Source organism: Trichechus manatus, unplaced genomic scaffold (assembly GCF_000243295.1).
Source record: "Trichechus manatus latirostris isolate Lorelei unplaced genomic scaffold, TriManLat1.0 scaffold00077, whole genome shotgun sequence".
In the NCBI taxonomy this organism is placed as follows: domain Eukaryota; kingdom Metazoa; phylum Chordata; class Mammalia; order Sirenia; family Trichechidae; genus Trichechus; species Trichechus manatus.
Window position 1 is genome coordinate 2,254,150 of NW_004444013.1, and position 16,378 is coordinate 2,270,527.

Sequence of the window (16,378 nt, forward strand, 5' to 3'; positions counted from 1 at the left end):
GAAGGCAGAGTCATCATTAACTTCACTGTGTTTCCATTTATAATATCGTTTATTCCCCACAGTCATCCTGGGGAGGACTGATGTTGTATTAAACACCCCATGTTAGAGAAGTGGTGGTCTCTGCACATAGAGTGCAGGGGGGACGTTGGAAGGTCTAGAAGTTTCCAGGAGGCTCTGCCCCCATCAGCCATAGGACTTTGGGCGAGTCCCTGCTCTACTGGACCTTCCCCTCTGCATGATCAGGAGCTTGGACTCTGGGCCTGGGATGGCCTTGCCTCTGTGCTGTTGTTGATGACTTGGTGAAGCCCATCGCTCTGGGTGAAGCCCTGTCAGCCCCCTCTTTCTCTCCCCTGCAGGAAGGTGGAGGACCTGCAGTTCCGAGTGGAGGAGGAGTCCATCACCAAGGGAGATCTGGAGGTAACAGTCAAAGCCCTTCCCCCTGGACTCACACAGTACTCCAGGCCCAGCCCATTTGCCATAGATTCCAGGCAGCAGTGCTGCAGTTTCTGGGAGGGGGACAAGGAGAAATGGGAAGGGTCAAAGGTCACACCCTGGGAGGAGGAGGGGGCAGGTCATAAGAGACTCAGGTGTCAGAAGTGAGATTGGTTCAGCCCCAGAGGGTCCATGGCTCCTTGTCAGTAGCTGGGTGGGGTGGATGGAGGGTAGCAAGGACACAGGGCTGGGCATGAGGACATAGGGGCTGGATTCTCTTACCCTTTCTTGTTGGAAAATAGCCGTAAAAGTGTCCCTTGGGCCATTAGTTTATCTTGGGTTCCTGGGAACATTTTGATTGGAAGTAGCTTTTTGAGTCACAGAATTTATGAACGGGGAAACTGAGGCCCAGAAAGGCAAAGGGACTCACCAAGCAGTAGGACTGGGACCAGGACCCAGGACTTCCAACCCCCGAGCTTAGCTCCTAGGGTGGCCAGTTGTCGGATCTACCTCCTCAGTTCTAACCCTGGACAAACTGGTCTGTGTGAGGTTGGACCTTTTCACTCCCAATGTAACCCACCCTTTCAGAGCTGAGGGACTGGGGATGCTCAGACCAATTACTCAAGCCCTTTAAAGACCTTGCCTCCAAGCCCTCCTAAGCACACCGTGCGGAGATCTCGGGGCCCATGAGGCTGCAGTTGGGTGGGCGGGATGTCTTCCTCTGTGACCCTGACTGCTTGCTCGGAGAGGACACTGGATGAAGGCTCCTGGGACCATCAGCAGGGGGACGGTGAATTCAGTCCCTCCTGCACTGTGATCCCGGCCCCCACTGGTCTTGGACAGCTTCTTTCCCTGCCTGGGCCTCAGTTTCCTTATCTGTAAAATGAGGAGGCTGAAACTAGAGCAGTGGTTCTCAAACTTCAGCATTCATAAACATCCCCTGAGGGGATTGTGAAAATACAGATCACTGGCCCCACCGTCAGAATCTGAGTCAGCAGATCTGGGTGGGGCCTGAGAATGTGTATTTCTAACACACTCCTGGGTGAGGCTGGTGGTCTGGGGACCACACTTTGGGGCTCACTGCACTAGGTTTCTGAGCTCAAATCAGAAAATAGATTTCTGACTTTGTGAAAGAGCTGTGTTAAGACCCCACAACTTCAGTGACCCACCAGCCAAAGGGTGCTTGTGGTTGTCCTGCCCTTGGATGACCCTGGCTGGGATGGGCACATGTGTGGCTACCTCGATCACTGCTGGCTTCTTTTGGAGCTGATTTTGCTGCCTGAGTGCTTCAAGAATGGATGTCAGGGCACAAGGTGGCGTAGGCGACTCAGCCAAAACTCTTTTCTTTCTTTTTTTAATTGTCCTTTAGATGAAAGTTTACAGAACAAACTAGCTTCTCATTGAACAGTTAGTATACATATTGTTTTCTGACATTGGTTAACAACCTCACGACATGTCAACACTCTCCCTTCTAGACCTTGGATTGCCTATTACAGCTTTCCTGTCCCCTCCTGCCTTCTAGTCCTTGCCCCTGGGCTGGTGTGCCCGTTTAGTCTCATTTTGTTTTATGGGTCTGTCTAATCTTTGGCTGAAGGGTGAACCTCAGGAGTGTCTTCAGTACCGAGTTAAAAGGGTGTCCAGGGGCCATACTCTCGAGGTTTCTCCAGTCTCTGTCAGGCCAGTAAGTCTGATCCTTTTTTGTCAGCCAACATCGTTTCTAACGTATATGTCCTAGCTGATACTGTTAAGTCGTTTGGTTCTGCTGGGTGGCTGCCCTCCTGCAGGGACTGGGCAGAGCTTCTGGGCAGTGCGCCTTCCACTAATGACAGTCACCAGGGCCTTTACTAAAAGGCTGCAGAGAAATCGCACAGCCCCCGGGGTAGACAGTTCAGGGAAATGGATCGAGAAACAGCATCAGTAGCCAAGCTCATTCTCTTCCTTGCTTAATGTGTTGCTTCCTAACCAATGTGTTGGTTGGCAGCCGAGCGCTTAACCACTGCACCACTAGGTCTCTTGCTCTTGGCACATCCTACCCCTTTTCCTGGCCACCCACCCACCTTGTACCTGGCCCCACCTGGGCTCTAGGCACGCCTGGGCTCTATCCCCCACCATCTACCAGTTGTTCTCTTAAGAGAATCTGATTGGTCCCAGACTAGCCAATGGGCAGGCTGGCTTTGGATCAGGTGTCCATCCCTGATCCAGTGGCTGTGGCTGGGAGAGTTAGGGGGTGGGACAGCTACAGACACAGCTAATTCAGGCAGAAGGGCACTCTAGTCCTTTGTTACTATTTTTATTGTACAAAACCAATTGTGACCATATTCATGGCAAACAGAAGCAAATTGACCACAAGTCACCCTCATCCCTACTTGCCTTAAGTAAAAAATAAAAGCCAGAACACCTCCTTGACCTGGTTCCCTCCAGCTGTCACCTCATCTCTCCACTTGTCCTCACAGCAAAACGTCTCAAGAGTTGCTTACGCTGACGGTTTCTCCTCTCCGCGCACCTCCAGCTGGGTTAGGCGCTCCATTCCAACTTCTCAGCCTCCTTTTGTCCTCTCCGTCCTGACATCCGAGTGTTGGCCTGTCCAAGGGCCCAATTCCAGCCCCGTTTGCCTCCTGGTCTCCACTGTCCCTGGGGAACAGCTTTCAGCTTGTGGCTGGAAACGCGTTTATCATCCCCTGGTCCCCGAGTACTTCCCTCCGGGCACCGTCTTCCCCTGTGCTCCATGCTGGCATGTCTTGCTGCCACCTTGACGTCTCCAGCTGGGTGAGTAGTAGGCGTCCCCAGAGGAGCGTGTCCAGCAGGTCTTCCCACCAGCCCTGACTCCCTGCCTGGGGCAGTGGTGGCTCAGTGGTAGAATTCTCACCTTGCGTGCAGGAGACCGGGTTTGATCTCGGCCGGTGCACCTCATGTGCAGCCACCACCCATCTGTCAGGCGAGGCTTGCGTGTTACTCTGATGCTGAACAAATTTCAGCAGAGCTTCCAGACTAAGACTAGGAGTAAAAGCCTGGTGGTCTATTTCCGAAAACTAGCCAGTGAAAACCCTATGGATCACAACAGTCCAAACCCGTTTTACGTGGGGTTACCAGGAGTCAGGGGCTGACTCGATGAAGCTAATAGCAACAACTCCCAGCCTCCTCACCTAAAATCTGGATAGTAGGGGCTGTTCTTCTCTTGCACTGTAGGTTCAGTTCCTGGCCAGCGCAGCTCATGCACGGCCACCACCCGTCAGGGGAGGCCTGCGTGTGTCGCTGTGATGCTCCCCACCCTGTCTTTCCCGTTAGTAATGGACCCCGCCACCCACACAGCTGCTCGGCCCACAGCTAGAATTCATGTCTTAGATCTTCTCTTTCCCTTGTCCTCATCCCAAATCCCCTTGACCTTGCGTTCAAAAGCTACTCCCTCTGGTGGTCCTCATCCCACAGCATCTCTCCTTGGGCGATGGTACCAGCCTCTCCCTGGCCCCTCCTTTCCTCTCTTGTTCCTCTGCTATCCAGTCTCCACACTGAAACCAGAAGTCTTAATTTTTTTTTTCTAAATTTTGGAAGTTTTTTAACCTATACAGAAGTAGAGGGAACACACTAGAAAAAAATCCAATCTCTGGCAAGTGGCCCAGAGAAGACCCTCATGACCAGCCCCTCCTCCTCTCCAGCCCTGTCTCCCACCCTGCCCCTTGTTTATCCTGCTGCAGGCGTGTTGTGGTGCTCCTCTGTTTCTGTAACACTCCAAGCTCTGCTCTGCTTCTCAGCTGTTGGACCTGCAGGTTTTTGTGCTGGAATCACTCATCTCTTCCCCCAGCCCGTTTTGTACAGCTGGTTCCTCCTTGTGTTCAGATCTCTGTTTAAATTTTATTTCTCAAAGAGGCCTTCGCTGGTTCCTCTGTTTCACCTCCCACCTAGCTACTCTCTACACTAGCACTCTGTTGATACACCAGATCGCAATCTGAAATTATCCTATTCGTTTATTGATCATGCCCCTCACCAGAATATAAGCCCTTTGAGGGTGAGGGACCCTGACTGTCTTCTTCATGTTGATATCCCCAGTGCCAAAACAGGGCAGGGGTGCACGGTAAGGTGCTTTTCTTGGGACGCTGACTAGGAACATGTTTTATGGTTCTTAAATGGCTGATGCCATTTTGCATCACAGAAAGATCTGTGCTGCTCTCTGCTGCCGCCTGGTGGTAACTGGGACATCAGCACCTGCCTTGGACTTGACAGCATGGGGCTTTTGTTGTTTTTTAATCATCAGGGATTTTTGTTGATTAAATAGTACCACCTTGCTAGTTTTTCATTTGCATAGGAATACCTATTTTAACAGACAGAACCAGTTTATGAACCCAGAATCAGCTGTTTGTTGAGAACTCACTGGGCATTGCCAAGGACTGAAGGGCAGTTTAGAGAAGTGGCTTATGTATTTGGGGAGCCCCTTATGTATTTGGGGAGCCCCTGGGTGGTGCAGACAGTTAACTCACTCAGCTGCTAGCTGGAAGGTCGGAAGCTCAAGTCCATCCAGAGGCTCCTTGGGAGAAGGACCTGGTGATCTACTTCCAAAAAATAAGCCACTGAAAACCCTATGGAGCACAATCCTACTCTGACATAGGTGGGGTTGCCATGAGTCGGAATCGACTGGACAGCATCCGGCACTATGGGTTTGTCTCCTGGCCAATGCACCTCCTGCCCCAATTAGTTAACAGCAAAGCCCTGATCTGAGAGGTGTCCCAAGGCTGTGGCTCCACCTTTACAAGTGGAGTAGACTCCTGTGGGTGAGGGGGGAGAGAGCTACAGGTCAGGGGCATAGGCGGGGCTGAGGGAGCGCTGTGGGATCCCAGTCAGGGCAGGGAGATGAGGAGTGCCCACCGCGTCAGGAATCTGAAGGTGGTCCGGGGGAAGAGCTCCAGCCTGCAACCTGGAGGCTGAGTTTTAGGCCTCGCTCTGCCCCGAAGTTGCTGGGTGATTTCTGAGTTCCAGGCTTTCCCTCTCTGGGGTGGTCCCTCTCTCCTGTGAGGTGGGAGACAGTGGAGACACCCCCTATGAGGAGGCTGTTTTCTAAAGTCAGTGCAAGAGACATAATCACGTCAACCCTTAGACTGCCCGGGTGCCTTGTCTGTGATTTTGTGAACGTTAGCTTCTGGGACCTGAGAGTGACTGAACAGGAGCATGGAGGGCCCCGCTCCTCACGCCCCTTGTCTTAGTTCTCTAGTGCTGCTATAACAGAGATACCACACGTAGGTGGCTCTAACAAACAGAGACTTACCTTCTCACAGTTTAGGAGACTGAAAGTTCAAATTCAGGGTTCCAGCTCTAGGGGAAGGCTTCTTTCTCTGTCAGCTCTAGAGAAAGGTCCTGTCTTTTTTGAGCTTCTACTCCCGGGCGATCTTCATGTGGCTTGGCATGTTTCTTCCCCATCTCTGCTGCTCACTTGCTTATTTAATCTCTTTTATATATCTCAAACGAGATTGACTTAACACACACTTGACGCTTCACGAACACAACAAAGAAAACCCATTTCCAAGTGGGATTACAACCACATGTGTACGGGTTAGAATTTGCAATGCATATTTTTGGGGGACACAGTTCAGTCCGTAACAGCCCTTGAGCGGAATGGAAGGCCGAATCATCCATCCTACCTAAAATCTAGCCTTTTAGGGGCTGTTTTTTCCCGCAACACTATGGCTTAGATTCCCAGTCAGTGTATCTCATGCACAGCCACCGCTCATCTGTCAGTGGAGGCTTGCATGTTGCTGCGATGCTTAACAGGTTTCAGTGGAGCTTCCAAAGTCAGACGGATTAGAAAGAAAGGCCTGGTGATTTACTCTGAAAATCAGCCAGTGGAAACCCTATGGATCACAAAGGTCCAGCCCTGTTGTGCATGGGGTGGCCATGAGTCAGGGGTGACTCAGCAGCGGCTAACACCGGCAGGTAAGCACCTGAAGCAACTGCACTAGTCGCCCGTGTGCTCACAGAGACCCCAGCCCACAGACCTACCAGTAGCCAGGAGGCTGGAAGTTCTGAAAGTGATAGGGAGGTGCCCTTGCTTGACCCCTGACTTTGGGGGTATCAAATGAACTTGCCTTTGAGATTATGAAGCTGGAGGTCTTCCTGCCCACGAGGCCATCACAGTGGTACTTACGATCACACTCCCTGCGGGGAGGGCTCTGGGCAGAGCTGCTGTGCCCACCACCTGGGAGGCAGTGTTTAGGGGGAAGGGGCCGTGGGCCCTGTGTGTGTGGGATAGAGGCACATATTTCATCAGTCTGGAATTTTCTGGAAGAGACCAAATGTGACTGCTTATTAGCACTGAAGCATGCTGCCCTCTTGAGAGAGAGTGCCTTTTTTGTTGTTCTTTAAGAAAATTTGCAGAAATAAGCTCAGAGGCCAAAGGGCATACACATCTCTGTAGTTCTTTATGTATTATCAGAGTATTTCTCAAACAGACGGGATGGGCTTGTAACGTCAGCACTGGCCAAGTTTACTAACGTCACCTCACCTTGCCAGCGTCGGTTTTTATTGGTGTTTTTGCACATATATGCTGTTTTACTAAGCCTGCCTCCTCTCAGAACTGCCCTAGAAATGTGCTGTGGCCTTGCTTCTCCTGGACAGTCACGGGGTAGCAAGAGGATGAGGCCCTCTCTCACTCCTCCCTATGAACATAGTCTCCTACACCCCGGGTACCCAGCGCGGCCCTCACTGCTGCTCTCTGGGGGTCTGTTGTGGGAAATCCAGCAGCCCGTCTGAGAATGCTCGGCTTTGTCAGTGTATGCAGTGGGTATTGTGATGCTGGGACAAAAGTGCTTTTGTGCTTTCTGGGGACCCGGGGGTGGGCACCAGTGAGGCTGGGCTGTGACAGGTCTGCAGGAGGCACAGCCTGGCCACCACCAAAGAGGCCGAGCCGGGTGGTGGGGACATGTCCTGGTCTAAGGACTCAGTATGGTGGGGGTATACTTTTGAAACCCCTTACACTTGGTTCTTCTGCCCTTGGCACTGGGAACCCTGAGGTAATTTATTCATAATCAAAAGATTCCTGAGGCTTCCTGTGTGCTGGGGCCTAGGCTTCAAATGAGGAACAGCGGCAGGCCCTACATGGGGAAGGGGAAAAGTTGTGGGCCCTTCCCAGGGAGCCAGCAGTGGGAGCTGCAAGGGAGGGGCTGCCTGGGTGTGACAGAGGGGAATGGGGTGCCCACTGCCACCCTCCTCTGCCCTTAAATAAGCCCAGCCAGGATGCAGTGAGGGGAGGGCTTCAGGCCCCACCCGCCGCCTCCCAGACCCCTTTCTCTCCCTGAGCCAATTCGATTCTTTTCTCGTTGACCTGCTGTCCTTGTCTTATTCACGAAGATGACGCCTCCTCTCTCTTTCTCTCTCTCTTTCTCTTTATGGCTTCCTCTCCCCTATGCCCTCTCCCCCTCGCCACCCCACCCCACCCTGGGTGGACCAGACCCAGACGCAGCTGGAGCACGCACGCATTGGGGAGCTGGAGCAGAGCCTGCTACTGGAGAAGGCGCAGGCCGAGCGGCTACTCAGGGAGTTAGCAGACAACAGGGTAACGCCGCTGCCACCCGGCCGCCGCTGCCCTTGGTGCCTCCTTCCGCTTCCCGGTTTTATTACGTATTTTCTGTCTTTGGCAGTGATCCTCGTTGTTTTTCTTTTGCACCCCCTCCTAGTAGGGAAGGCAAGATTTAGCAACGTGCTTCTTCTGCATTGGCCAGTGATGCTCAGTGGTAGGGAGAGGTCTTTGTTCTCGGGGGCTGTGCTCCCCAACCCATGGGCCCACTGGCTGAGAGTGTCCTGTGAGACCCTCATCATGCATTGCCATGACAAGGCTTTGTCATGGTCAGAAATTAGGAGCCTCTTGGGAGTGTATTGTCCCTTATGTAGGTAGGCACAGAGTCAGCAGGCCCCTCCCTCAGTTCAGGCAGCTGGGGAAGGACATGAGGCCGGGGGACAGTGGGTCCAGGTGCCTCTAGCCCAGGCGTCTCAAATGTGGGTGGCAAGAGGGGCCAGCCTGAAGGACTTGGGGCTAGGGAGGTGTGGGGGGGTGTCCCCAGGAGCTAGGACTGCATCAGCCCCAGGGTCTGGCTATTGTGGTGCAGTGGGCCCCAGGCCAGGGAAAGCTCTGCGTGTTCAAGTCCATGCTCTACGCCACCAAGCACGCCTTGGACCCCAGTGCCCTGTGCAGGCCAGCACGCTCAGACAGCTGGCCAGCCCAGCCGAGCTTAATCCTGGCCACATAGCCCAGCAGTCAGCCCAGCTGAACTTAATCCTGGCCACATATCCTAGTGGCCAGCGAGCAGTGGTTTGAGAAAACCAGTTTTACCCCACGTGGGAATGTGGAGGGAGCCATGGTCAGTTTCTGCACGTTGGCCCCAGCACCCGAGTACACGTGTGTGCGTATGGGTGCTCGGGAAACATGGGGTTCCATCTGCACAAACTGGCCAGCGCCTAGTGACTGCGCATGCTTGGGCAGTGCACGTGTGTGCGCAAAGGTCTCTGTGCAGAAACTGACTGTCCCGCTGACAGCAGAGCCCTCCAAACACAGACGTCGCCTGACTAAAGCAACAAAAACGCTTTATTGAAGAACAATGTCAGAAGCATTTTTTTAAGTTTGTAAAAAATTTTAAATGTTTAAATATGCTGTCTCCAAGTTCACAGTTGTAGATGTGGTCAGAGTAGGCTTTGGAGGGCGGAGCCTCTGGTCCCAGAGTTTCCCAGCGGGGAATGGGTTTTGCTTTAGGCATCAGACTGGACCCTTCTTTGGCCAGCAGCCACCCCCTTCAGAGAACCCCTCTGTGAATCAGCCCCTTACAGCTGTGGACCTCTCTAGAACAGGATAATGCAAAATCCACTGTGTCATTACTGCTCTTTAAAAATAATGTTAGCACCTCAAATAGGTGGTTTCTTTGAACCACCAATTTGTCCCAAGCCACATAGGGCAGTGGGGACATTTAGCTCCCTGAGCCATCAGGATGCACACGGGGGAGTCTTTTCAGAAGTGGTGGTGGGCAAGGCCTCTGAGTCAGGTGGCATTCAGGTAGGGGCAGGGACACCCTTCCCTTCCTACCAGACCCACCCGCCTCTCCCATTCCCCTCGCCCTCAGCGGCACCGACCCATGTCTCCCTCTCTGTCCGGTAGCTGACGACGGTGGCTGAAAAGTCACGGGTGCTGCAGCTGGAGGAGGAGCTGAGCCTGCGGCGCGGCGAGATCGAGGAGCTGCAGCAGTGCCTCCTGCACTTGGGCCCGCCACCAGCCGACCACCCCGAGGCCACCGAGACCCTGCGGCTGCGTGAGCGGCTGCTCTCAGCCAGCCAGGAGCACCAGCGGGAGAGCGGAGCATTGCGGGACAAGTACGAGAAGGCACTCAAGACCTACCAGGCAGAGGTGGAGAAGCTGCGAGCGGCCAATGAGAAGTACGCGCAGGAGGTGATGGACCTCAAGGACAAGGTCCAGCAGGCCACCAGCGAGAACATGGGGCTCATGGACAACTGGAAGTCCAAGCTGGACTCGCTGGCCTCCGACCACCAGAAGTCCCTGGAGGACCTCAAGGCCACGCTGAACTCGGGCCCGGGCGCCCAGCAGAAGGAGATTGGGGAGCTGAAGGCTGTGATGGAGGGTGTCAAGATGGAGCACCAGTTGGAGCTGGGCAACCTGCGGGCAAAGCACGACCTCGAGACGGCCATGCACGTGAAGGAGAAGGAGGGCCTGCGGCAGAAGCTGCAGGAGGCCCAGGAGGAGCTGGCTGGGCTCAGGCAACACTGGCGGGCCCAGCTGGAGCTGCAGGCTGGCCAGCACCGGCGGGAGCTGCAGGAGGCCCAGGACCAGCGCCGTGACGCCGAGCTGCGGGTGCACGAGCTGGAGAAGCTGGACGTGGAGTACCGTGGCCAGGCGCAGGCCATCGAGTTCCTCAAGGAGCAGATCTCTCTGGCTGAGAAGAAGATGCTGGACTATGAGGGGCTGCAGCGGTCAGAAGCCCAGAGCAGGCAGGAGGCAGAGCGGCTACGAGAGAAGCTCCTGGTCGCTGAAAACAGACTGCAGGCAGTGGAGGCCCTGTGCTCCTCTCAGCACGCTCATGTAGGCACCGCCCTCCGGCTGGGCTGTGCACTCCTGGGCAAGCGGGAGGGGCTGTGGGGGGTTTGGCATCTGTTGGCCTCTGTTTTCCAGCCCAGGGAGAATTCTCCTTGCCCCCAGGAGCATGCTTACGGGACACTGGGGCCCCTGGCTCAGGGGAGAAGCCCTCCTCCCCCCATCAGGAGGACGCTGGCCCAGGTGGGACTGGGGGACCCATGGTGGTCTGAGCTGACTTGGCTGGGTCCTCCCGGACCAGGCCTGGGGAGACTAGCTTCCTCTCAGTCCCCAAGCAGCCCCCTGATTGGCCCAGATGTAGTCTACTGTACTGTACTGGGCCCCCCAAGTCACCAGTCTCTCCCCTAGTACCCATGACCTCGGGCACTGGGCCGTGGGACTGGCACAGAAGTTGGGGGGCAAACCCTGTCCATCCTGGGCCCCAGGTGCCCATCTCCATCACACTCACTGACCCAGGGCATCTGAGAGCAGCCCCCTTTCTGTACTCCCGCTGAGACTTGGTTATAGCCAAACAGCCACCTTTCAGAGCTGGAGGGCTCCCCAGAGCTGAGATCTAGAAAGCTACAGGGGCAAAGAGGCCGCTGCCACCAATATTGCTTTTGCTGCAAATGTAGAAATCCCTCCTCCTTCAGCTGAGCCCACCCCTCCAGGAACTGTGGGAGCTGGGCTATTCCCAGCAGTGAGGGCAGGAAGGGCCTTCTGAGTGCCTCTGAGCACCATGTCCTGTGCCAGGCCCAGCATCGGCTGGACACATGTTACCCATTAGCCTTAACTCCCTTGAGGTGCAGAAGCCTCAACAAAATTTCTGAGGAGGGATATCTCCTGGTTATTGCCTTGATAAAAGGGGCCCCAGGGTTACTTGATTTCCAACTCCCCCAGGCACATTGAAACCATGTTTAGCGTTGAATAATGAGTTTTCAGGAGTCCTGAGTATAGGGTACTTTTTTATGGTTGTCTGTGCCATGCTTTGAGGTCCCCTGCTGCGGCCTCCCCACCCCTTGGGCCAGGTGGATGGTTTTTTAGCAGAGGAAGAAACCATGTTAGCTGAGGTCCACATGGGCCTGAGGGGCTGCTGGTGAGGAGAGAGGCCAGACCTGGGTTCCCTGAGTGGGGGAGGGTTTGTGCTGCTGTGTTTCTGCAGAGCCTGGGGGATGGGGGCCTAGGGACCCACCCCTCAGTTAGGCACTCGGGCCGGGAAGCAGGAAGCACATCACATCTCTTGATTATCCACACACACTGGGACTGCAGTCTGAGTCCACGTGCCTCCCAGATTCAGAGGTTTAGGACCAGGGACAGTTGGATTTTTGGTCTCGTGTAGTAAGTATGGGGATTTTTTTTTTAAGGATATGTCTAATTTAGAGCCTTGTTCTCACTGCTGTGTGTATAAATAAAGATCTAGGGAGTTTAGTTAATTGCAGCTTATTGAGACTAAAATGGAGCTTGGGATGCATAAATAGAAGTATGAGGCACAGGACGGTGGAGGTGACTGCCTGCTCGGCTCTGTGCTGCCTTAATCCCACAGTGTTAGACTCTGGCAAACTCTGCAGGCTCCGAGGATGACTAGCTTGGGCAGGAGGCCAGAAACTTCTGCCAAAAAACAGTGGGAAGCCTGTCGGTTGTCTTCTGGCTTTTCTTGTGGTGTTTGCCATGGCAATTAATACTTGTTACGTGGATGGGAAACCAAGGCTGGGAATCTCACCTCTGGGAGATAATGCCTTCCCGGACAAACCTCTGGAAGTATCCCAGGGAAAGATACCTGTTTAACACAATAAACTTTTCCAATGAATGAGCCGGTAGGCATTGTTCACACAGAAGCTGCACAAGCAGCCTTCAGGGAAGCTGGGAGCAGAGAGGTCCTCCATTGTCTGGGCTGGGGGTGACTTGCAGACCCCCTTTTGTAGGGGTATACACTATAGATGTGCTTCCCGGACTGGCCGAAACCCATCTCCAAGGGTTGGGGCAAAGGGGAGGCGAGCTTGCCCCTCACAGGGCCTCTTCTTTCAGATGATTGAGTCCAACGACATTTCAGAGGAGAAGATCAGAATGAAGGAGACAGTGGAGGGTGAGTGGGCACTGTTTGTTTGGCCCGTGTTTGGTTTTAACTTTATTTTTTAAAATAGGTAGAAACTTTAAATGGCTCAAAGGGTATATGGTGAAGGGTCCCCCCTCCTCAGGTTTCCCTCTTGGAAGGGGCAGTGTTACCCATCTTACATTCTCTTTGCAGAGATACTTTATGCACTTATGAGCGAGTAGGTAACAGAAATGGCACCATACCTCCCATACTGGTCTGCGCCTCACTTTTTCCCGTTTAATAGTAATATATCTTACAGATGGTTCTGTATCAGTACATTCTTGTATATGGCTACAGAATTTTCATCATGTACTTAGCCTCCTACTGATGGATAGTTAGGTTGTTCCTAGTCTTTGTCTATTACAAACACTGCTGCAGTAAGTTACCTTGTCCTCCATCAAGCAGAGGAAGGGCAGTGGTGGTCCCGTGGTAGAATTCTCACCTTCCGTGTGAGAGACCCGGGCTCAGTTCCTGGCCATTGCACCTCATGCACAACCACTGCCTGTTAGTGGAGGCTTGTGTGTTGCTGTGTTGCTGAACAGGTTTCAGTGAAGCTTCCAGACTAAGACAGACTAAGAAGAAAGGTCTGTTGGTCTACTTTCAAAAAATCAGCCAGTGAAAATCCTGTGGATCATAACGGTTCAATCCCATTGTGCATGGGATCACAGTGAGTCAGGGGCTGACTTCACAGCAGCTAACAATAACAACCATTGAGCTAAACCAGTTTTAACTCTCACCAGTGGTGACTGAAAATATGTTTCCCCACAAACCTTACGAACAAAGTGTTTCATCAAATACAGTCAGCTCTGCCAATCTGAAATGTAAAAGGTGTTACCTGATGTAGCTTCCGTTAGCCTTTCTCTTAACTCCGAAGTTTAGACATTTCTATTTTCTACTCACATCTTGTATCCATTTTTTTTCAATTGGGTTATTGATATTTTTGTTGATTTTTAGAAGCTCTTTATATATGACATTGCAAACATTTTTCCCCATTTGTGGTTTGTATTTTGACTTTTCTTATGGTGGGATTTGCCATGCAGATTTTTTTTTAATCAGTCTTTTCTTTTTTGGATTCTGTATTTATTATTTTTATTCTAATACTTTTTAAGTTTCGTTTTCTATATTTAAATCCCTGGCCCATCTAGAATTCATCTTCTACAAGGTGTGAGATAAGGATCCATTTTCATTTTTTCCCAAATGAGTACCCACTATCTCAATACCATTTTTGAAAAACTCATTCCCCTCCCCCACCGATTTGAAATACCAACCTTACCTTTAAATTCCCTGAAGTAATTCAGTGTATTTCTGAACTTTCTATTCTATTTCACTGATCTGTCTGTTCACCTGCCAATTCTATGATGTTTTAATTATTCAAGCTTCATTTACATTTTAATTACTGGCCAGACAGTATTTTCTCCTTTTCTTTTTAAAAATTCTCTTCAATATTTTTCTTTTTTATTATGATTTGTATTTTTTATGAACTTGATGTTGTCATCTTCTTCCTTTTTTTTTTTTTAATTGAAAAAGTAATGCCTACCCAGCATAAAACATTAGATCCACAGAGGTCTCCCGCATTGGCCCCAGACTCAGTTCTTCTTTGTAGAGACAAGTACTCAGAAGTTTTCTGTGAATCCTTCCACACATTTTTTGATGCTGTTGGCAATGAAATAGTGCAGGTGTTGGAGACATATGTAGGATTGAGTCACTGCACTGGATTAAAACCTGAATTCCAGTTTTATCCTGATATTCTACCCTAGGTAGCCTCTGCTCAACTGAATCCCGCACTGAAATTTGGTACTGCATTTAATCAAATCCAGTATTGAATAATTCTGAAATTTCTGCTCCAGTGATGGAAGATTACAGTTTTATTACAGCAAAAAGGATACAAATGACAGGATGCATAGGGCAAGGTCTGGGAGGGTTCCCAGTGCGGAGCTTCCATATTTCAAAAAGGGACATGCTGCCCTCCCACGTACATCCATGTCTGTCACCAGCCAGGAAGCTCTGTGGCTACTTTTGCTTATTTGTGTTTCCAGGTGATTTTAGAATCAGTTTATCTAGTTCCACAAAAAAGTCAAAATCTTTTTTGTATTTTTATTGGCATTGCATTAAATTTATAAATTAACTTACAGAGAATTAACACGTTTCTATGGTGAGTTTTCCTTCTAAGCATTTCCAGGCTTTACCTTTTTCATGACTGTTAGGAGGCTGCACAGTATTGTATTGACTGCACATGACTGGTGACATGGGCACCATTATTATTATCCCCACTTTTCACATGAGGAAACTAAGACTCTTTGAGAGTTCAGTTGCCCAAGACAACCTGGTATTGAGTCCTCCTTTTCAGGGTGGATTACCCAGAGAGACCACTGGTGTAAGCGTGGTCCGTTTTACGGTTCCTGAGGGAGGGCTGCAGCCTTGCCCACTGGCCTGCAGGGTTGGCCCAAGAGCATTGATGGCCCTTTGTCTCTCTCTCCCCTCAGGCCTGCAGGACAAGCTGAACAAGAGGGACAAAGAAGTGACAGCATTGACATCCCAGACCGAGATGCTCAGGGCCCAAGTAAGTGGTAAGTCTCCCTCCCGCAGGGGAGATGCAAGGGGCTTCTTGGGGGCCGTGCTGGGTGCAGCGTGCAGTGGAGTGTGGCACCCAGGCCTCCACCAGGGCAGCAGTGAGTGGGAGAGAAAGGCCACACACCATCCGTGATATAAGCTGGGGCCCCAGCGGTGTCCCTCCCCAGAGTCAGCTCTGTGCTCCGAAATCCCATGACAGTTTGGGATTGTGAACCATAGATTTCCCATCAGCCACTTTGATAACAGTATTTCTGCCCCCAAGCCCTGGAAGAAATACCAGGGTTTCAGAATTGAATTAAGGACACTGGATACAGCAGAGAGCCAGGCCGGGGAAACCAAGGCAGAGGGGACACCTAGGGAGAGTCTGAGGGCCTGGAATTTGGGATAAACTGACCCTGCTTCTCGTCCACCAGAATGAGATGAGAGGGCCCCCATCCTAGGAAGGGATTCCCACCCCTCTTCTACCAATTCCCATCACATTCATGTGGCATAATTGGTCCCAACGAAGTCCAGATGACCTCAGGCTCCTCCAAGGTCAAGGTGAAGATTTAGCCTTACCTCGTCAAGGCAACAGTGCCCATACCTCGCGACCCTCTCAGCAAGGGCAGACTGCTTCCCCCATCTAGAGAGCCCCAGGGGTTTGGATTTGCTTTTTGTAGCTGTTTTCTCGGGCCCCTTGCTGCCTGCCTCTTAAGGACAAGAGAATTTTACAGTGTTTTTAAAATTACTCAGCGGAGTGCATCACTGTCACCCCTGGGAAGAGCTGCTCCCTGGCACGGGCTTTGGCCCCTGGGTGGAGCAGATTCCCATACTCCCTCCTCCCCTGCCACCAACCTGCAGCACTGGAGGGCAAGTGCAAGTTGGGAGAGAAGAAGGTGGACAACCTCCTGAAGGAGAAGCGGCGCCTGGAGGCTGAACTGGAGGCCGTGTCCCGGAAGACCCACGACGCCTCCGGCCAGCTGGTGCTCATCAGCCAGGAGCTGCTCCGGAAGGAGCGGTGAGTCGCGGGGCCTGTGGGTCAGAACTTGCAGCCTCACCACCCAGCTGGGGGCCTCCTTCTGGCTGTGACCATTTCTCCACCTGTTAGCCTGTCTTCCCCAAAGGCGGGAGGGACCAGTAGGGAGCTGACTGACATCACCTGTGATCACCGTGCTCTCCTCAGTCTTCCCCAAAGGCAGAAGGGACCAGTAGGGAGCTGACTGACGTCACCTGTGATCACCGTGCTCTCC

General features: G+C 52.2%; 1 protein-coding gene across 1 annotated transcript in view; it reads left to right on the top strand.

The window, feature by feature from the left end:
• Positions 1 to 16,378, top strand: part of CLIP2 (CAP-Gly domain containing linker protein 2) — an 84,056-nt gene that overhangs the window by 59,064 nt on the left and 8,614 nt on the right. Inside the window, exons 8-13 of the mRNA XM_004380848.1 lie at positions 357 to 417; positions 7,865 to 7,969; positions 9,560 to 10,495; positions 12,512 to 12,569; positions 15,062 to 15,145; positions 15,990 to 16,146. Of these exons, the coding sequence (XP_004380905.1) occupies positions 357 to 417; positions 7,865 to 7,969; positions 9,560 to 10,495; positions 12,512 to 12,569; positions 15,062 to 15,145; positions 15,990 to 16,146 (1,401 nt within the window). The remainder of the gene's footprint in view (positions 1 to 356; positions 418 to 7,864; positions 7,970 to 9,559; positions 10,496 to 12,511; positions 12,570 to 15,061; positions 15,146 to 15,989; positions 16,147 to 16,378) is intronic.